General features: G+C 38.8%; 1 protein-coding gene across 1 annotated transcript in view; it reads right to left on the bottom strand.

Moving 5' to 3' along the window:
• Positions 1–1,874: 1,874 nt before the first annotated feature.
• OPN3 (opsin 3) overlaps positions 1,875–22,725 on the bottom strand; it is a 42,268-nt gene continuing 21,417 nt past the window's right edge. The window contains exons 2-4 of the mRNA XM_049633859.1: positions 9,803–10,122; positions 4,763–5,014; positions 1,875–2,396 (exon numbers count right to left, since the gene is read on the bottom strand). Of these exons, the coding sequence (XP_049489816.1) occupies positions 2,133–2,396; positions 4,763–5,014; positions 9,803–10,122 (836 nt within the window). The 3' untranslated portion in view covers positions 1,875–2,132. The remainder of the gene's footprint in view (positions 2,397–4,762; positions 5,015–9,802; positions 10,123–22,725) is intronic.

Genomic DNA, 22,725 nt, shown 5'->3' with positions numbered 1-22,725 from the left:
TGACTCAACACCTAGGACTAAAAATTACAATTTGGCAAACATGTTAAGTTCACTTTTGATCCCCTGGATGGAACTTCTCCAACACAGAACTCAGATTCACGTACTAAAACTAGAAATGTAAATGAGGAATTTGGGGCACTCTAGAGAGTTACAAAAGGAACAAATTTTACTTCACAGTCTTCAAAGGCCAGTATTACCTTTTGAAGATTAAAAAAGGGCCATTAATGCCATACTAAGTGAAGACTAAGAAGAGTTTTATTTACAAATTAAATAATATATACAACAGAGTGGAAAGGAAATAAGGGAAGACAGTTTTCATAGAAATTACTCCATTTAAGACTCCCAGAAGCAGTTTACTAACTTGCTATGGCAGAACCAGCAATAAACTTGATTTTGAAAATTTCATTTAGTGAAAACATTTTCTTTGGTTCTTCCTTCTTCAATAGGCCAACTGAATTACTTAGAAGTCTTTCAAACATGATTAGTTATGTAGATGCTCCACTAAGTGGGATAGTCATCCAAGAAATAAAAACTAGGCAATACAATAAAATGATTCAGTTTCTGTTTTACATTGTCAAAGAAACCTTTGAGTTCTAATAATCCATGTTAAGTCTAAACAATGACTTATGGGGAAATGGCCTCTTTACTAACACTGAGCATTGATTGTCCAGTAGACTGATTGAAGAGCAAAAGAGATTAAATAATACACTTTATGAGTACTGTTTTACACTTACTTTCACCCCCTTCAAATTAGGTTTCATTTTTTGCTTGGAACTTCTTTTCTAAACCCAAAACTCTTGGCAAAATTGTGGCAAGTTGTTAAAAAGGATAATCTGGCCAAGTTATGTTTGAAATGAAACAGATGGAGATACCTATCTGCCATCAACACATCCTTCTTCATGTACACCCTCTGATAGTGTATGATTTCCTAGATGCTATGATTAGCTTGAAATTCACCATCTTTGCTGTGTGCTTTTTAATAACTCTTCTAGAGCTTGCTTAGCAGCATATTCATCTGAAACTCATCTTTATCATACTGCATATATGGCAAGTCTTTTGTTTTGGAGGAAGCCAGGGCGCTGAATTTCTTTGTCACCCTAGAATTGACTCTGATAAATTTGATTGGTCAAACATAGGATGTGACAGTGATTAGGATCCAACACTACAGAAAATTCGAGATTTCCTAGTGATTTCACATGTGTATGATACAAAGTTATTTTTACAGCTATTTTTGAGCTGTAAATACAGCTAAGTATTTTTGAGAAAAACATCTATGTGCCTTGGAAAATAGTGTCATTAAAAAAAAATATATTCAAAATGAAAATTTCCAACATGTTAGAAGTTGATGGTGCCAGATGCCCATCTTGTGCCATAAGTGGTTTTTCATTATGGAAAGCACCCATTGAATTAAAACAATTTGTCTTGCTCAGTTGTTTCCAGTGGCCAGAAAGCATATGGGCAATTCATATTTCCTGTTGGGCCACAAAAGTTCTGTTGATATTGTGGGACCCTAGGGTAGGCTGCCCCAAAATATGCCACAATCGCATGATTACTTTGAATTCAAGTTATTAAGAAATAGCAAGTGTATAAAAGATGATCTGACCTTCCTTTGTTCCCCTGAAAGCAGGAAATCTCTCACGCGAAAGAGACCTCTCTGCACCAGAAGGTTAGAGGGACATCTGTATCATCAGAGACAGAGAATTCAGAGCTGAAGAAGTCCAAATAAGCAAACCTTGTTACTTTTACTAAATTACTACCCCAGCCCAAATTCTGTTTAGAACTCTAACTGAAGCTCCCAAACATAAGTTTCTTTGTCCTGACAATTCCTTATAGATTTATGTTTCTTTGTCTAAAACGTATGAAAGCTGCATGCCTTGCTCATTTATTTCTTTGGGTCTCAATTTTATTATTTGGCCTCCTTGCACACAGAATTAAACTTTTTTTTTCTTCTGTTAATCTGTCTGATGTTAATTTAATTCCTAGACCAGCCAGAAGAATCTTGTAGGGCAGAGGAAAATTTTTCCTTTCCAACAATATTAACATAGAATGAGGATTCCAAAACAGTCCTTATAATGGAAGTCTGAAAGTGGTTTTCAATACAAGGCCTTGTCTTTCATTACCACTATTCCTTCCTATAAAGGACGGACTTGGATTACATCAACTTTTGACACACTGGTTTTGTCACTGTCTTCAACTGACAGTGATTCATCACTGGTGATGATAAAAATGATGGAAGAAGAATTAAAAGTCACTTTTTTCTTTGGCCTGTCCCCATCTTTTTGTGACATCACAATGGGTCTGATCTGCATTTCACTCCCATTGGTTGGTAGGTCCTTAGCAGGCCTCTGGCATCTCAGCAGTCGGAAACATAGCAGTTGCAGAAGGGATCTTCGAAACTGGGCAGGGAGAAAATAAAGTTGAATATTAAGTAAACATTTGGCCCTTAATCTGGATTAACATTCAATAAAATTAGTTGAGTTTAATTTTGGTTGTTCTTTTTTATTTGTTAGCTTATGTGTGTATGGGGTTAGGTGGCAATGCTCAGATGTACCTAAATAAACCTGGAGTCTTATGTTTTCTATTTATTAACATTTATTTCTATTTATTAAATTTATTTCTATTTGTTAATTCTCATTAACAAAATCATATAGGACTATTATAACCTCTGTGGATTCAAGTTTCATGCACCTTCTATGAGGGCAACTAAATCCATTTCTTTAAAGAAGTTTGAACATCAATGCCTTCCACAAATATTCAGTGAGCACCTACTAGGTGATAGCCACTGTGCTACAATTTGGGAATATTTTGGGCAGCAAAGAATGACAAGGCCCTTCCTGCAGAGTTTAAAGTCTGCTGTCTCACTAATTTTCTGTTAACTAGGAAAAGAATTTTTTTTTTTCTATCAAGATTACAAAGCATTTAGAGAAAAAATACTACAGTGGAGAATGCTAGCATTCACCAGTGCCCATGATTCTTCCCTCTGTCCTGGACACAATGCTGAACCATAAGTTATTTAATTTAACTTTTATCCCCTTTTTTCAGAGCAAAATACATGGGCTTATCCATGGGCTTTCACAGATCAGGGAGTAGTAATGAAAATTATGATAACCAGCTACATTGGTTTCTGTCTTCTTTAAACCCCACTTATATACAAGTTAGTATTTAGTTTATACTTACATTCAAAAATATTTGAGACTATTTCTTCATCAAATTACTGCTTCTTATATCAGGTTAAGTGCTAAAGATACATCATTATAAGGGTTTAGAGTATGTATGCCCAAATATGTTTTCCCACATAAATGGTGAGCTCCTTGAAGATAAGGACTATTGTTTTATGTATTTGTTTGTTTTTGTTTGTTTATTGTATCTTTTAGACTTCTAGTTCAAAGTGTGCTCCTGGGAACCAGAAACATGGGAACCATGTGGAAACTTATCAAAATGCAGAATCTCAGGCACCCAGCATAGCAAATCTGAATATGCACTTTTGTTTTCACAATCTCTCCAGGTGTGGTGTATGCATTTTAAAGTTTTCCAAGAACTAATGTATGACCCATTGGCCCAGAGGAAGAACATAAAAAAACAATTGTTAGGTAATATATTTAAAACGTATTTATTTGCCTGTCGAGGTGGTAGTTTTTAAAATATGGAGGTCTTATACTTCTTCAGAAAATCAGTTATAATCTATCTTGCTAAAAACAATTCACATGTGAACATTCTTAAAAAGTTTTATGACCAAGTTTCAGGGTTCTCATGACTCTCCTAAAGTCAATTCAAGTAATTCTCAGATTGTAAGGACTCCAAGTTGAAATTCTCTGGGTTCAAGTAAACAGTTAATGAAGGCAACATGAGAAAGAAAGATCAGTGAATACAGATCGAAACCATACAAAAGTAAGAAGAGAGAGGGAGATTTAGCAGTGAATATTATAAGGTTAATTTAAAAAATGCCCTGTTATTCCAAATTCTTGAGCATTAGTAGCCTGAGTAGTTATTATCTGATATTAGTGTGACCTGTTAACTTAAAATTCCAATGGAGTAATTAACTATTATTCATAACTTTTAAATTCTCTGATTTTTAAACTTTGCAACTTAGAGGCTTAGCTTCATAGCAATCATAATGAGGGCTTTCTTAGTTATAACTGACAGCCACCAAGTCAAAACCTTTCTACCACAGAAATAAGCTTCCCATTAGATCTAGAGGAGTTTCTGAAGCCAGATTAATTTGAGCTACACACTGGCCATGGTACATGAATAATAACCCAACTAATTGTTAATAATATCTGTAACCCCAAGTGGGGAGCTATGTGTGTAGATTTTGGTATTCAAGCAAACAAGGTTGGAATCCAGGCACCAACAATTCCTGGGTCAGGCAAGTCATTTAACTTCTTTGAACCTATGTTATTAATTTATAAATAAAGTAAGGAATAGTATTGGTGCCTGTCTCATGGTGTTTTGTAAAAATAATGGATAACCTCCATAGTACTATAAGAATTTTAAATGAATTTTAACTTTGAACATAAAATATTTTCTGATAAATGTTAATTTCAATAGATTTTTACTTAAGATCTCTTGGTAGATCTTAGAATTTTTACTATTTTCTTTGGGAATATCTTACATTTCTTCCTGAACACTTTAGTTTCCTCTAGAATTCTTGATTTAGGTTTTTATCGCTGAAGCTCTTCTGAATAACCTCTATAAAAGTATTATATTTCCAACAGTCACATATGTATAGTGAAAACAATGAGTTTATTATTATTATGCTTACCTTTCTTATCATGAAGATATAAATAACTGGATTATATACAGTACTTGATTTAGCAAAGAGATATGAAACAATTGAGACTGTTGGAGTGACCAGGTGTCCATAACCATTAACCACCAAGAAACAGATTACGATATAAGGCATCCAAAAGATCAGGAAGGTAGATATCATTAACAAGCACATTTTGGCCACTTTCTTTTCATATCTTAAAATCTTAATCACTTGAATTGTCTGAAGATCTTCAACACAACGAAGCTGCAGAAAGAAGAAAGAAAAGGTTGAAAATGAAAGAATCCTTTTCTTATGCTGTTTCAATAATAGATATGCAGACACCAAACCATAATGCTCCACTTCTCAAACCAGGCCAAAAGCATATGATGTCAGTTCTGCCTGGTTAAGCTGGTCTCGATGAAACTTAATTGCCAGATGAATTCTTGCTGCAAGCTATGGTGACTTCCAACTCCGAGCCAGTGACTATTACTACAAAGTGGGATCTGATGGCGACCTTGCTTATGCTTGGTTTCATCAGGACTCAGGTGCAGAGAATGCTTGTAGCCATATCCGTGTAAACTCAGCATATCTGATCTTAATTTATCCCCAGTAAAGGCACTGAGGAACAATGGTCTACAGTCTGAAAGTTGTTCAGGTTTCTTAAAGTTTCCTTAGAAGTTCCTTCTATTGTTATTATAAATGTATTATTAGGGGGTGGGGGAAAATATTCCTCTACACCAAAATCATGTTTTGAATAAAATAGTTTTTTCTGACCATTCTAAAAGGCTAATTTTGCTACAAAAATACAATTTTTTTTAAATTTAAAAAAGGTATTGTACATACTGTTTATACTTCACATATAATTTTAAACTGAGAAATTTATTGCATTTCAACAAATGTTCCTTTTGAACAACAAATGTTCAAAAGGTGTTCCTTTTATTCTAGCATTGTCATAAAAATTAAGGAAAAAAATTCCAAATAAATCAGAACATGTGCTTATAGTATTTAAGAGTACATTTGAATTGATGTAGCTAAATTATTTATACTATCTAAAATTATATTTAGGAAACTATATTCTTAGTAGAAACACATATTCATATTTACAGAAAATGGAAGGGTTAATGGGTAATTAAAGTGTTGAGTTTTTTAAGAGTAGAGGGAATGTGTAGGAGTGGGCGTGGTTGTCAAATGTCTGATACCATTATTTTCTTTGTGTGCAATTCTATTTAAACCTTTTTCATGTTTTGTTTTATTTTTTGAGAGACAGAGAGAGACAGAGTGCAAGCAGGGGAGGGGCAGAGAGAGAGGGAGACACAGAATCAAAAGCAGGTTCCAGGCTCTGAGCTGTCAGCACAGGTCCCAGCGTGGGGCTTGAACCCACAAATACAAGATCATGACCTGAGCCAAAGTTGGACGCTCAACCAACTAAGCCACCCAGGTGCCCCATGTGCAATTCTATTTTAAAAGAAACTATTTTATTTAATATGATAGGATATTATTCTATTTTCACAACAGCATTTTTTGGGGGGTGGGTGGGAGATTTCCCCCCAGAGTTTTTAAGAAGGTTGTGGAGTTCTAGTAAAAGCTCTGGATTTGGAATTAGTTCTGGGTCCATATCCCAGATCCACCACTTTTGCCCTCTGTGTGACATTAAGCAATCAATTACTTCCTCTGAGAATCAAGACTAAAGGACGTTCAAATGAATAACCTATTAGAGTTAACAGAAGTTGCGTCCCACTTCCATACATATGACTTTGTGGGATTGTTCTCAAGATTATTTGTTTACATTGGAATTATATTTGAAACTAATATACTTCTATGGATTTGTACTTTTATGATACTATAGGATATTAGGAATCATGAGTTTTGGCTCCTCAAAGTTTCAACTAACAAGTAATAAGATGACAGTTCAATCATCCATCCCCAATTCCCCACCACCTAGGGACCCACAGACTCATCTCTACCTTTTCTGGGTAATTCAGTCCCCATCCTCTTACCATTTTTGAAAGCAGAGCCCGCATTTATCATCTTGGAATTACATGTATGCTGCAGAAGTTAATTTAAGGAAAATATTGGGCTATACTTTCACAGTTCCTCTTTGGCATAAAGATATGGTTCTAATGTTTTGGATTATTTGGGTTTGTATATGTGAATATACAAACATATTGACATATTGACATATTTGAATATGTCCATGATTATTTTTCATTTATCTCTTTTTTTACCTCTCTGTTTTATCATTATCTATTCTTTCACTCTATTCTTTCAATGTTTTCCAAATAAAGAGCTCTACTTCATGTCTCGCCCTATTTGTTCAATCATTTGAGTGTATTTTTAAAAACTGTTGTGGATGAAGCAAAAGCACATGCACAGTTGAATTTGTCCTGAAGGATGAACCACTTAAGATGATTCCCCATGTAGTCCCAGTAAAAGTGTTCTCTCCCTACATAAATAGTGCTTATTGATCCAGACACCTGTAGATTTTCAACAACTTCACTGTGAGTCCTCATTCTTATGTGAGAAGCTATTTCTCCATCACTGCTATGCATCACACCTCTGGATAAGGAAATAGAGGTGATTATGGTGCCAGGTTCTGAGTGGAGAATATTGCTGTCTAGAGTCAAGTCTCTTTACCCTTGTACCACTTCTCCTTCCTATGAACACTGCCTGTAGCTCATTCCAAAAATAGTCTTTGATCAACTATTGTTTGAAAGTATTGTTCCAGCTATAGGTGAAAACTTAAAGACTGGGTCTCTGCTTTTAAGGAATTCACTGTATGCTGAGGGTGACAGCACACGTTACTTCCGTAGGTGATACATGCCATGGAGGAGGTGACCAGAGAGGGATATGGGAACACACAAGATGGGTAACTGATTCAGATATGGGTAAGGGCTAGAAGATCCTGAGCTCAGCTTTCTGAGGTGAGTATGAGGCAGCCAAGTAAGGTGGGACAGAATATTCCAGGGAAAGGAAACGTGTCAAGGCAAAGAGGTAAAAGAACCCATGTTAAGTTCTGGGAACAAGAAATATTGCACTTGGCTGGAGCCTGAGGTAGCAAGAGGGAAGGCATATTAAGAAATAAAGCTGGACATGCAGATAAGAGATGGCCTTGCAGGACCCTGGTAGTCATACTCAGGGGCTTTATATTTTTAAATCATGAAGGTAGGGGAACCTCTAAAGGATTTTAAGCTGGGAAATGACTTGAGAAAATTTGTTTTTGAGAAAAACTACTCTAATGGAAGTGTATAGAAAAATGGATTAGATGAAAGCAAGAATAAAGGAAGAAAAACTAGGGCCCCTTTGAATTGAGTCTGTGGCAATAGGAGAAGGGATAAGGGACATATGGAAAAATATTTGAGGTTGAATAGATGAAATCGATAATTGATTGGGTGTAGGGGAGACCTGGATGAGGAATAGTCCAAGATTTACTCTATTATTTTTGGCTGAGGAATAATGACCATTTACTGAGAAAGGGAATGCGGAAGCAGCAGATCTAGGGGGAGGGATGACCAATTCGTCTTCACACACATAGAATCTGATGAGTCTGGGGGCCATTCCAGTGGAGGTGTGCAATAGGCAACTGACTATGGGATCTGACAGAGGTCAGAAGAACATCCTGGGTCAGAAATAGAGATTCCAAAGTCACCACGCTATTGTTAGAAGGAGAAATCCTAAGAGCATATGAGATGCCGAAGGCCAGTGTGTAGTATGAGAAGAGGGCTAAACACAGAATGCAGGTAGGCCTATGGGAAGCAGCCCTTGGCAGAGACCTAAGAAGATGGTCCAGAGTCAACAATAACTATAGGAGAGAATGGGGTTCTAGTGGAGGAGAAACCATAGTTCGGTGGAAGTTGTCAATAACATCACAAGCGTTAAATGCCACGGATGCCAGGAAAAAAATAGAAATGTGCCCATTGGAACTAACATTTGGTATATTATCAATTACCTTAATGAGGGCTGTTTCTGTGACAGTGTGATCAAGGAAGGAGACCAATTTGCAACGGGTTAAGGAATAACGACTAGCTGAATGTAAACTACAAACTCTTTGATACAGGAGCTATAAATTACACAGTGTTGTATTCTCAGTGCTTAGTAAATATCTTAGCTTGAGCTCCCCTAACAATATACCCTAGACTGAGTGGCTTAGACAACAGAAATGTATTTCTCGCAAATATGGAGGCTGAGAAGTCCAAGGTCAATGTGCCAGCATGGTAGGTTTCATTATGGGACCTCTTTTCTCAGCTCAGAGATGGCTACCTTCTCAATGTGTTCTCATATGGTAGAAAGAGAGATGGACAGAAGGGTGGAGAGATGGATGGAGGAAGGGAGAGAGAGACAGAGAGAAAGAGAACCAGCCACTGGTTATGATTTAAAGTGATGTATGTCAAGGCAAAGAGGTTTTATCTTTTTCTTTCTTTCTTTTTTTTTATAAAACTTGAAAGCTAGAGGGGATTATCAAGATGAGCAGGAGACTGATGAGCAGGAGTTCTGAGGAAAGAAGACACAGAACGGGAAGACACAGTGAGTGAGCAAGGAAAACATACATGGGTAAAGTAGGAGACTTGCATATGGAGTGTGCCCCATACTGTCACTTCAGACTCCTTGCTAGCACCCAACAGGAACCCTGCTGGTGATCAGTTCTTATGCTTTATGATTCAAAAGTGATTTCCAGAAAAAAATATCTGTACTATTCTCTAGTGGGTTTATGTGACCTTTGAATGAATAAAATGATAGGAAGTGTGGAATTTCCTTGGTTAGAGTTCTTGAAGTCTACGAGTGCTGGAGAATGCAGGTGTTCTTCGTTGTTGTTGATTTTGTCTGTCTAGAACCCCTTTCCTTCCTCTTTGTGGTTTAGAGAGTGGCGTATATAGAGTAGATGTCATTCCTCATGGGTCTTTTAGCGTGCACAATTATATCAAGTGGGAAGTCCGGTAGAGCTGTTTTAGCTGCAGACAACCACTGTTCATGTAGGAAGAGTTTGACTGTTTTCCACACAGAATTTTCCACCCTGGACATAGTTTAGGGGAGGGACATTTGAAGTCTTCAACTCACCATGCGAACGGAATACAGAATATGGCCATAGCAATGGGCTATGACGCCCACAGGCACCACCAGGCAGCCAAGAAATAAGAAAAGCACAAAGGAGGAGTCATTGGCGTCCTTGGATTTCCAGTCCACAGAGCAGCCTAGTCCGTGTACATCCAGGATGTACCTGTTCCAGCCCAGCAGAGGTGCTCCAGACCATGCCAGTGAGTACAGCCAGATGTAGGTAATGGCCCTCCAGGCCCAGGAGAAATTGATCACTCTGGCATGGACCACGCGAATATAACGTTCATAGGCCAGCACGGTTAGGGTGGTAATGGAAACAGTCCCTGAAAGAAGAGAAAGTGGGACAGTGTAACATGGAGAGGGGAAGACAGACATAACAGACAATTCATTGCCTACTGGAGACACATTACAGAGTGTATGGACCCAACAACGGTTCTAAAAGCTGACATATCTAAGAGGAATCATGCCTCACAGTCCCCAGGAAATTTGACTGGACACATATTTACCCAGAGAAGAAGACAAATGGTGTGCGGATTGCAGCAGGACAAAAGAGCCCTAAAACCAGCTCTGCCCCAATGATACAGGTACTGTGTTATACTTCCTGCCAAAGAGAAACTCTGAAGAGAGTCAGGGAGCATCACTGAGTGTCTCACTTGACTTTACCTTTTCTCAGTTGTGTCTGACTCAGGATTTAAGATAAAATTAAAGTGGGCTTCACAAGGATGAACTGGCCCAAGTTATGGTACAAGTATTCAGGGAGCTGCATTAACCTTCCTGCTAGCAGATATCAGCCTGTGAACTATTCTCCTGCAAGACTGCTAACAAGGGAGTGAAGCCTTCTGTGCTCCCATGGTCTTCATTTATACCTCCATTTTGCAACAAATACATGAAAACAATATTATTTATGTCTCTGCCTCTTCCCAAAGGGTGATTTATACATTCAGTAAGCTCCTACTGAGCACCTACCACGTGCCAGTCACTTTGCCAACACTGGAGGTTTAGAAGTGACAGAAAAGTGGAAATCTAGGTGCTTAGAAGGAATCCAGTTGTGTAAATAACAGTGAGATGGCAGGAGGTATAAAGGCTACAATTCCCAGTGTCCTGTGGGAGTCACAGAACAGGGGGCCTTTGTCAACCAGGCAGGAGAAGCACATTCCAGGAAGAATTAAGAATTATGTACTGGAGCATAGAGACCATTTAAGGGTCTAAACCAGATGAGAGAATACAGAGGTGCCAGGGCTCAGAGCATACCAAGGAGAGAAAATGTTAAAAGGAGCAGATGAGGCCATACATAATGAGAAAGACTTTCAATTTCTTGATAAGGGTTTTTGTTTCTTTTTTTGGTTCTTAAAAAACAAAAACAAAAACAAAAAACTTTTCCTGTATAAAATAGTAAATTATAAAATCTGTTAATCCATCATGTTTTTTTTAAGTGTGAAGTGACAACAGTTAGGTTCTCCTTTTCCTCCTCCTTCTCCTCTTTCCTCTGAAAGGGCACTCATTCCTGCAGTGGTAAAGAATTCCAATCCTAGTTCAATGTATGGAGATCAGCTTGAAGGCCATTTCAGTAGTCCAGGCAAGTATGATGGGGCCCGAATTAGAGTACCTTTAAAGGTATGAACAGCAAAGTCTAGATTCCAGAAACAATTGGTGATTAGTATCAACAGAACCCATTGGTTTATTGAGTGTGAAGAGAAAGGGAAAAAAAGGAGTCAAGAATAACTCGAGAGATTTATAACCTGCGTGATGATTTGAGGGTGATTAGATTAACAGAGGTCAAAACGACCAGGTGTTATGAGCAGATACAGGGGAGAAGATGAAATTGTGAGCTCCCTAGAACACAACCAGCATAAATATTTGTTGAATGAGTGAATCAAGAGGGGTTGTATGAAAAGTGGTCCTAATGGAGAATGAAAATAAGACCTGTCTCAGGTAAGTAGGGAGAAGTGGGCAGGGGAGTGGTGGTGGCGAGCTTCAAGAAGCCTGGAGTGATCCTAGCTCTGTGACATTGGCAATTCATACAATCTCTTTAAGTTAGTTTTGTTTGGGTACTCATATAATTGAAAAGCTCTTGACATCATCAAATTTTGTGACTATGCATCTATAAAGGTATGAAGTGAAGAGGTCCTAGACTCAGAAAGCCATTGTCAGACCACAGTTAATATCCATTTATACTCTGACAGGTTTGTTATTGTGGGGAGGACAGCATCCCAGTGTCTGATACCTGTGATGTTTAATAAATGTTCATTGAATAAATGAGTGAACATTTAGTAAATACGCAAGTGACTGGAAGAATAAGACTGGGTTTTGCCATATGGTAGAGGAAATATTTCAGGAAGTAGTGTTATAATCATAAATAATGAAGTTCATTATGTTAAGTAATTCTGGACACAAGGAAAATACCAAGTTAGATATGCTGCCTTCCGAACTAAGAGTCAACTTTCACCTCATTAAATTTTTACCTGAAGAGTGATACCGTCTTTTCTTTAACTGACTACATTCCCAGAAGGTAACCAAAAACCTAAAGATAGTGACATAATAAGAGTCTCATGAAATACTGATGGTTTTATTTAGTTTACAAACTTTCTTATCAAATATAATGGTATTTAATTATATAATTGCCTTTAAATATTAAAATATAATTTTTGGCTTTCAACGCTTAATTTACCTTGAATATGATTTAGGTCTTCTTCGGCAAGAAAACTTGCTGCAATTATGCTGTAGATTAGCAAATCCCAGTATACCTTATAGATGCATAAGTAAGTTCTTATGATTAAAGGAATAAGCTGCTATAATTTTAACCATCAATCACGTATTCATCCATCCATCCACCCATCCATCCATCCATCCATGAACTATTTACTGCTATCCACACGTGTCAATCAGTGTGCTAGGAAATAGGTACAAAGGGGAATGAAATCAACACCTCATAGAACTTACAGTCTGCTAGGTAAGAGTGATGATGTAATCAAGTCAAACACGTAAATTAATGATGTGGTATCGAGGAGAGAGAACATGTGAGGGAGGAGGCTGCAGACCTAGAGTATTTTTTTTAAGTTTACTTATTTACTTTGAGGGAGAGAGAGCATGTGGGGGAGGGGTGGAGAGGGAGAGAGAGGATCCCAAATAGGCTCTGCTCAGTTCAGAACTCTATGAGGGGCTTGAGATCATGACCCTAGCTGAAGTCTAGAGTCAGACGCTTAACTGACTGAGCTGCCCAGGCATCCCAAGGATGTGGCAGTATTAACTGGGAGTCGGGAAAAGCCTCATTGTACCCAGAGCTGAAGTATGGAAAAACCCCAGCTCTGTGATAAGTCAGGGTACAGGAGTGGAGGAATTTTCCCTCTTATTATTTAGGTCAAAGAGGTAAGAGATTTTTTTAAATGTAATAGTTTTTGGCCATGCCTGTATCATAGCAGGCACAATGAGCTTCCAAAGCCTGAATTCAGTTGCTAACCAGTTACTAACCAGTTAGTAGTCCCTGAATTTCCCAGTTTTTCAGGCCTTCCCTGACTGCATGGGTACATAAATGGTAAGCTTATTTGACTAAGTCTTCTGGGGTGACCCATTTGAAAAGACCTAAACTACATCCCTTCCTTAATTTTTTTTTTCTCTTAGCAATTGTTTACTCATAAATTTTTGTCCTGCCTGAGTCAAAATTATGTTCTGTATTCTGGAGAATGAGAGCAAGAGGACTGTGTGACAACTACTTCATTCATTCATCATAACTGATGTGGAGCCTAGTTCTCTCTTCCGTTAACATTGTGGACAGGGAAGGGGAAGGTGACGGCCCCACAATGAGCACCCATCGTATGTGAGGCCCCATAATGGTCACACTACATACAGTGTCCCTCTTTGTGAAAAAGGAGTTTGGTGGCTCACAACGTATAAGAAATCAATAGGTGGCAGAGACAGTTTTGAGAACCTAGGACTGACTGACTCCAAAATCCATAATTCTGCCTTTATCCACCTGTTCCCACAAGCTCTGCTAGGAGTAGCATGATGTCCCTGCTCTCCCTGCAAAGCTGTAGACTGATCACATATGTAGTGTGTCTCCCCATGCTGAGAATGGTCTTCTAGGAGGAACCAGAGATGCATGGTGCCTACCCTTGAGGAGACTGCAATGCTGTACATTCTTGTAAAGCCGAGACCAGCTCGCTGCAACATTTGAGGACAAGATAAGACGATAGGAAATCGGATGTTAAGTTTACCGTGCAACAAGCCTGAAAAAGTAAGACTCCAGTGGATTATGCTGTGGGGATGTCATCATGAAGATGAAGATTAAGCTGGGTCTTCAAAGATGGAATACAATTAAGAAACAGAAAGGACCAGGGCAGGCATGCTGGGGTGGAGGAACTTCTACAAAGGCAAAGTGGCCCTCCTGGAATTCTTGCACGACTGTCAGACTCCAGATGTGTGGAGAGGTACAGAGGCCAGGCACGACCAGGTCTGTTGCAAACCTGCCTGTGTCTTCTGTGGCTGGCTTTGGGCCACAGCAGAGATCTTCAGCTTTCTTTCCTATTGCTTTCCCCTAATAGAGTTTTGAAAACCTGTATGCACTCTCATATATTTTTTTTAAATTTTTTTAATGTTTATTTATTTCTGAGATGGAGAGAGACAGAGCATGAGAAGGGGAGGGGCAGAGAGAGAGAGGGAGACACAGAATCTGAAACAAGCTCCAGGCTCGGAGCTGTCAGCACAGAGCCAGGCGCGGGGCTCGAACTCACAAACCGTGAGGTCATGACCTGAGCCGAAGTCAGTCACTCAACCGACTGAGCCACCCGGGCACCCCTGCACTCTCATATATTTAAAAAGCTATTGTGGGGTGCCTTGCTGGTTCAGTTGGTTAAGCGTTCAGCTTCAGCTCAGGTCATGATCTCGTGGTCCATGGGTTCAAGCCCTGTGTTGGGCTCTGTGCTGACAGCTCAGAGCCTGGTGTCTCCTTCAGATTCTGTGCCTCCCTCTCTCTTTGCCCCTCCCCCACTCGCACTCTGTCTCTCTCCCTCTGTCTCTCTCTCTCTCTCTCTCTCAAAAATAAACACTAAAACAAATTTGAAAAGGGGCTCCTGGGTGGCTTAGTTGGTTGGGCGTCTGACATTGGCTCAGGTCATGATCTCACAGTTCGTGGGTTTGAGCCCCACATCAGGCTCTGTGCTGACAGCTCAGAGCCTGAAGCCTGCTTCAGATTCTGTGTCTCCCTCTCTCTCTCTCTGCTCCTCCCCTGCTTGTACTCTGTCTCCCTCTCTCTCAAAAATAAACATTAAAAAAATTTTTTAAAGATATGCTAAATTTTTTCAGCTTAAGTTTAAAGAGTTGTGTAATATAAACACTTTAAAAGAAAACTATTACCTTATTTTTTCAAATAGATCAAGTAATTCATAAATATGTTAGTGATTTCATATTTACATCTCTATCTATACACAGATATATATAGAAACACACACACAGAAAAGATCAATCATTTAAACTTACATTTCCATCCCACTTTTCCCCTAGTTTTATTCTAGTGTAATATATTGGTCTGACTAAAAGATTTTAAATTATTTGTCTTTTTCTTCTCTATTTAGAAGTTGAAATTTTAAATTTCTTGGATAGTAAGGCTCTAAACATCAAAAAAAAAAGGTCTTATAGAGTGGGTTATCAGTTTCTATTAGTATACAACTGATCAAAATATTCCATTAAATATTAGAAGAATTAATTAGAAATACCTCTCTTAAAGTGCAGCTTTCCCTCCCCACAAAGAATAGACCTATCCACAAGTTGCTCTTACCTAGGCTAGAATGATAAATTCTCTTCCTACTTTTCCTGTTTATAAAGTTAAAAAAAGATTTCTTGATCACACATGTATCCAGATCCAATGGAAGGAATTTTGTTATCTTTAATTCTTACTGATTATAAGACCATTCCTTCTATATTTAATTATTTGAACTCTCCTGAATTTATATGCCAAAAATCACAGTGTGTTTATTGTCAAAAGTTGTATTTAATGATCAATTTTGTTAACAGCAAGTAACTGGAGGAGCACCTGGGTGTCTCAGTGGGTTGAGCATCCGAGTCTTGATTTAGGCTCAGGTCATGATCCCAGGGTGGTAGGATCCAGCCCCACACCTGGCTCTGGGCTGAGCATGCAGCCTACTTAAGATTCTCTCTCTCTCTCTCTCTCTCTCTCTCTCTCTCTCTCAAATAAATAAATAAATAAATATAACGCATAAAATTGGAAACCACCTAAGTGGTCATTCACTTCCTCTAGTTCTTCATCAGTATTTTAAATTGTCCCTTTGTTTGCCATCCTGGAATTTCCTTTCACCTCTCCCTGGTAATTTTCCACCATAAGAGTTGGGATGGGTGAGGGGTTTATCTTTCGGTGTAAAGTGGGAGATGGATGATGGAAAATAGGAGATGGGAGGGTCTGGATCACAGGGAGCTGGTTTCTAATACAAATTAAAGTTGAGAATTTAGAAGTTGATTCTCTTAAAATTGCCCTTGCCATTAGAAACAGTTGCTATCGGGGCTCCTGGGTGGCTCAGTCCATTAAGAGTCTGACTTCAGCTCAGGTCATGATCTCACGGCTCATGAAATTGAACCCCACATTGGGCTTTTTGCTGTCAGCACAGAGCCCACTTCTGATCCTCTGTCCCCACCTCTCTCTGCCCCTCCCCCACTCATGCTCTATCTCTCACTCAAAAATAAACACTAAAATTTTTTTTTAAAAAGAGTTGCCATATCGCAAGCAGCATGCATACTTCAATTTGAAGACAGAAGTCTATAAAAACTAATCTCGTTGTCATATTATGGAGACTCGCCTTAATCCTTGGCATGCCTCAAACTGCCAGCCACATTCAAAACTGGCTGCTTTGACACCACTGTTCCCTCTACCTGAAATGCTGCCAGAGATCTCACAGCCTGGGGAGAAGACAGACATGTAAAGTAGTAATTTCAGGAATGGTGTAAGTACTAAACCAGAACTGTGTCTGCAAGCAGGAGGATGCAGTTGAGGAAGAGCGTATCTCTGCCTATGGAAATACTGAGGAGGGTTTAAGTGAAAGCGATATTTGAATAGATGAGTGAAAGAGCGTTTATCAAGTTGACAAGAGAGAGGATATTTCAAGGCCAAGGATATAGCATACAAAAAGCGTGGAAACGAAAAGAGGTATCCAAGGGTTAACTCTGCGCATTAGCTTGAGTCAAGTAAAGTTCTTTGTGATATAACTTGATGACAATGCATTCACTTACAACATTTACCACCAGGCCAATATCATGCACATGCAATATACCAGGCACTGTGCTAGGAAATGGACAAAGATAAATCATGAAAGAAATAAACAATAGAAAGATAAATTCTATAAGAGACGAATGTTTCTGAGGCCAGTCTTGGATTCAACTTCAGTTTCCATACATAAATACGTATCACTCTGGGAAAATTAACTAACATCTATGAACCTCGATTTGCTTACAGTAAAATAGAAATAATAGTACCAAAATGCTGTCTCATCACGAGTGTGTTTGTATGTGTATTAAGTGAGAATATGACTGTATTTAGTAAGATGGTAATATATAAGGTATCACTATTATTATTGAATAGTTGAGTATCTAGGGGGAAAATTAAGTGGTAGAAATTGGACACAAGGAACAGAAACAGTCAGAAGAGCTCTAGAGCTTAAATATATGAGGACATACGGTCACTGGGATGGCTCAGGTGGTTAAGTGGCCAACCCTTGATCTTGGCTCAGGTCCTAATCTCACAGTTCATGAGTTCGAGCCCTGCTTCGGGCTCTGTGTTGACAGTGCAGACCCTGCTTAGGATTCTTTCTCTTTTCTTATGTCTGCCCCTCCCCTGCTCTCTCTTTCTCTCTCAAAAATAAATAAATGTTTAAAAAATATGAGTATATTAATAATTCATACAAATACTCAAAAACAGTCATTCTCCCACTTTGGCCACTAGATGTCTACATTGAATCGCTTATTTATAGTTCAGTAGTCTAGACTCTGTAATGCACTAAATAGAATAAGTACATAGAAGATATAATGACTGGACCTGACTCCAGATCTGTTAATACCTGTTAGATTAAAAAGTTAATAGGACATGGTCTATGTCTTCAAGGAGCTCACACTCCAGAGAAGGGAGCATAAGGAGAAACTACAAATCCAATAATACAAAGACTATCCAGTTTAGATTTCCTCTGGGAAGAAGGCACTGAGTGAGTCTTGTGGATTAAGTACATTTTAACCAGGCAAATAAGAAGGGATTAGAGGGGAAAGGACTGTCAATCCTATTCCAGGAAAAGGGTAACAGCTTCTGTAAACACATGAAGACCTGACGAAATTTGCACAATTTGGGTTTCTGCAAATAATTCAATATGGTAGAAGCAGAGAGTTCTAGAAAGAGAGAAATGAAAGACTAGGGACTCTCCCAGGAAGACCCTTGAATGTCATGAAAGGAGTTTGGGATATAACCTGAGGACTCCAGGGAGGCATTGCAATGTTTTTGTTCTCTTACATTACTATACTATTACTACTATTTCAGAGAATTTTGTTTTACTTTCTTTTGGTTTTGTTTTTGCAGATTTTCCTTATGTAAGGTCCCCTCTGGATGAGATGTGGAAAAAGGATTGTGGGGAGGGACAAGTCTGGCTATTGGGAAACTTACTGGAGACACACCATTCTGGTGATGAGGAATGGAACTGATGCAGAGACACTGGGGAAGGAGTGACAAGGAAGGTCAATAAATTTCAGGGATGTGAATCTCTTCAGACTGTGGGAATGAATGAAGAATCAGGACAAGTCTTGGGTTACTGGTTCGGGTGAATGAACGGTTGGTGTAGCACTGATTTGGAAGGAAAATGGATGAGATGGATCTGGGAAGGAAGATGATTGGGGGATAAAGCACTTCACTGTGGGTTTTCTGGGTGATTTTGAACAAATCACTCAATGGTCTGTGTTTCAAATTCTCTACCTATAAAACGAGACAACTATGAAACCTACCTTGTAGCAGGTAAAATCTTACAGATCATACAGTAAAATCTTGCAAACTAACTGTGTATACATTTTCTCCAACCAATGAAAATCCTAATTTTGTTCATTCAAAAACATGTAATGATTTGCAGAAAATTTCTAAATATGCAGCTTAATTACTTTCATACATGTAGTAATGGAAACAAAACTCTTTGAGGTTGCTTAATAAAGATACTACTTCATTAATTAGTGACCTCCACTTATTTGAACATTAAATAAGGAAAACAATATATTTAATATGCCTGAAAAAGCTTATTCTCTTAGGCAAGTAATGAATTCTTCTTTGAAATCTTTACATTGCTTGGTTGGGTAAGCTTTCTTGCTCCCTTTTACTTAATTAACAGGTAATTTCACCCTGGTAACATATTGGGCGTACTTCCTGGGCGTTCAGGTACTGTTAAGCAGTCTGTCTGCTTAGGACAGTACCTGATTCAATCCTCACAGCTCTGTAAGACATGTGGAAATTATTATCATCCCCATTCTGTAGGGGAAACTCAGGTAAAAATGAGTTAAATAACTTGCCCAGGTCTCAAACTAATAAAAAAAATAGAGCCAAGACTCAAATCAATACGCTTTCAAAGTCCACACTATGCTATCTCATTTTCTAAATCCCTTTGGTAATTACCAAAAATTTATACCAGTATAGTAGACACTAGAGAAAGCATATATAACCCATGTGTTACCTACTACATATGTTCTGCAATCTTGTCTACATTTGATATTAAAAAGGTAATTTTTTAAACTCAAGTTTTGAAGCTGAAGAATTTAAAGGAAATTAGAGATTACCATGCTAATTTGAATAGATCCCCGACCATTGGAAACCCCAGTTTCCATTTGACCAATAAAAGCAGTTCTTAGAAACACCCAAATGATGCAGGGTCTTTAGTACACATATTTTAGGCATTCATCAGCTGTCTATTAAGGCAGAAACTTCGTTGTAGTTAATAATTCCTTCTTCCATCTCTGTTTCCCTCCCCTTTTTAAATTGCATTTTTCAATTGTTTGTTCCCAAGACAAATTTACTGTTCTTCAGGGTCAGTACACAGACTCAGTTTCAAAGAAATCAAGCATATCATGAAGGTTACAGCTCTGTGGGTTAAAAAGTTATGATTTCAGGTAAGCAGTTTAAACAGAGATTTTGTGTTGACTGCCATGTGGAAATCCAGCCACCATATGCTTGTTGTGCATTAAGTACTGGGACCATAAGAAACTCTTAAAAACTGAGAATAAACTAAGGGTTGATGGGGGGTGGGAGGGAGGGGAAGGTGGGTGATGGGCATTGAGGAGGCCACCTGTTGGGATGAGCACTGGGTGTTGTATGGAAACCAATTTGACAATAAATTTCATACTTAAAAAAAAGAAAAAGAAAATATTTAAACATACACACACACACACACAAAAATGGAACTGAGACCAAAAAAAAAAAAAAAAAAAAAGAGAAAAAAAAAAAACTTGGAAAAAATTTAAAAAAGAAAAAAAAAAAGAACTGGGAATCCCCCAAACACAAGGGTCAGTGAATCCTCAGAACCGAGGGATTCCACCAGGCATCCCTCAGTGTGGGGTCTGTGGGTCAACTTCTCAGAGTTGACAATGTCTGCAGTTGATCATGTCTGCACTATCGTCTCAGTTGTCCTTGCTCATGCTGCCTTCACTGGTATTTCAAGGGAGTGCATTTTTGCTCCCATTAAATCTAGTGATTTTTCACAGGGGAGGCAGGAGCAAATAGTTGTTGATGTTGTTGGTAAAATACAGGTGAGTTTATCTATCATGTGTGTCCCTGCACCGAGGCTACCTTGGCATCTGCACAGTAGCTTGGAAATCATCCCAGGCTCATCTCCCCAAAGTTATCTTTGATTCTTTCAATATCAGCACCTCCGCCTCACCTTCTTGGGCTTCAAACTTGGCTCCTTGTCTTCCTATTGCTCCATTTGGAAAGATAGCCCAGTTTTAGACTGTTTACCTTGTCTCTGATTTGACGGTTTTAGGGTTTGTTTTGGGGAGAGGGGAGAGCTCCATCTTGGGATGTGTTCTCATTAGAACTTACTCTATATTTATGTCTGTTTGCCAGGGGAAGATATTGAAGAAGATAGCTCACACTGGGGAAAAAATGGATAATCATTACACTAACAGACCCCCAAAATACCCATTATGACTAGTGTTTACAGGTCCAGTGCAAAAGGACAGTTTGGATATAAAGTAACTGCTCTGCGGTTTGAAAGAGTGACAACATAAAACAGTCCAATGGAAGAATCTGTCAGGAATTGCGGTATTCTAAATTCTAAAAATTCGATTCTAAATTCTAATCCCAATTTAACTGCACTCATAGAATGGGATGGGTATCACAAGTAAAATGGGAAGCATACATTCTTTATTTTTACCACTTAATCAAAATGACTTCTTGAACACGGCAATCTAGATCTTATGATAATCCACTGCAACCTACCCAGAAAAGCTGCATCAGAGAATGCTCCTCTGGCAGGACCTTGCCTCTTCTGGTCCATGTTAGGAACATGTAGACTTGTTAAGACTTCCCCTTCTCCTCTTTCCTCTAGCTCGCATTTTCATTTCAAACTGACAGAAGGCTTTACTTTTGAAAAATTTCTAAACTTATCTTTGTGATTCCTACCTCTCACTATTCTCATGCAGGCTCACATCCCACAAGTGATTGCTCTGACCTACTCCTAACTGATCAATTTTTTCCCTTTGTCCAGACTCATCGTCTCTCTTGCACAAAATACCAGTTAGAGACTGGACTTGGTTTATGTGTCCTCCCAGATTTCCTTGACCCACCTCACAAGCCCCCATTCTCCAATATGGGCCGTGACTATCTGCCTCACTCCCCAGAAATGGGAGTTCTGACTACAGTCACACCTCAACTGCTGCTGCTGCTGCTGCTGCTGCTATAGCAACCACAGGCCTCTGTGCACCTTTACCCTCACTGGACTGGACACACAGAGGCTCTGGCTTCCCCCACTGCTGCTCTGACCCAGTTAGCCCAGCCCAGAGGCAAGGGGTTGTTAGTACCTCATGGAGCATAATGGCACCGTATGAGTCAACAGACAAGAAGGGGCCAGTGATTAAATTGCTTGCACCCCCTACCCATTCCATGGGTTATTTCAAGGTGTGCTAGCTTCATACAGCCTCTCTAAAGATGTCCCGCAGGATGAAGCAATCAGCTGTTTTAGGGGAAGTTATGGTCAGCCCAGTGGTGCATCCTTTGATATTTGGAATCCTTTTTTCCTTGCCTCTTCCTTGACTCTCTCATTCTTGATTTCCTGGATATATACTCCTCTATAAATTATTAGTCCATATGTTTTGCCTTAGGCATTATTTGGGGGGAACTTGTAGAAATAATCTTACAACCTTCATAATCTCCCCTCTGGCATAATGACCTGCAAAGCTCCCTCTGCTTAATGTACTGGCATTCAGGGAACTCTGATTATTTTTTCCACTACCTACCCCACCTATTCTTTCACTATTTCTAACTTCCTTAGTGCATACTACACTCTGCTCATGCACAGCACAGAGTGTATATTCATGGTTGCTGTTTACTGTGTCCTGTACTGTGGTCACCATGCTATGTTCTCATGTCTTATCTTCCAGTTAACTTGTAAACACCTCAGACATAGGGATCATGTCTTTTGTGTCTTGGCATCCTTCCTCGCTTCTGCAATGGTTAACAAGAGATTATTATATTTTTTGATGATAAAAGTTATGTATATATGGCCATATTTCTTCTCAAATAAAGAATAAAAACACTGGAGTAAACACAGGCACCCCTGTAAGTAAGTAAACACTAATGTGAAATGACGCTTAGCAACAGTCACAGTCAGATTTCAAAGAAAAGGAAAATATTTCTTATGGAAAATAGCAATATATAGGTTAGAAGAACAAAAAACCAAACCAGCTCTCTG

This window comes from Panthera uncia, chromosome F1, assembly GCF_023721935.1.
Source record: "Panthera uncia isolate 11264 chromosome F1, Puncia_PCG_1.0, whole genome shotgun sequence".
Classification (NCBI taxonomy): domain Eukaryota; kingdom Metazoa; phylum Chordata; class Mammalia; order Carnivora; family Felidae; genus Panthera; species Panthera uncia.
Note: the sequence above shows the minus strand (reverse complement) of the source record. Positions and strands in the feature narration are given on the sequence as shown.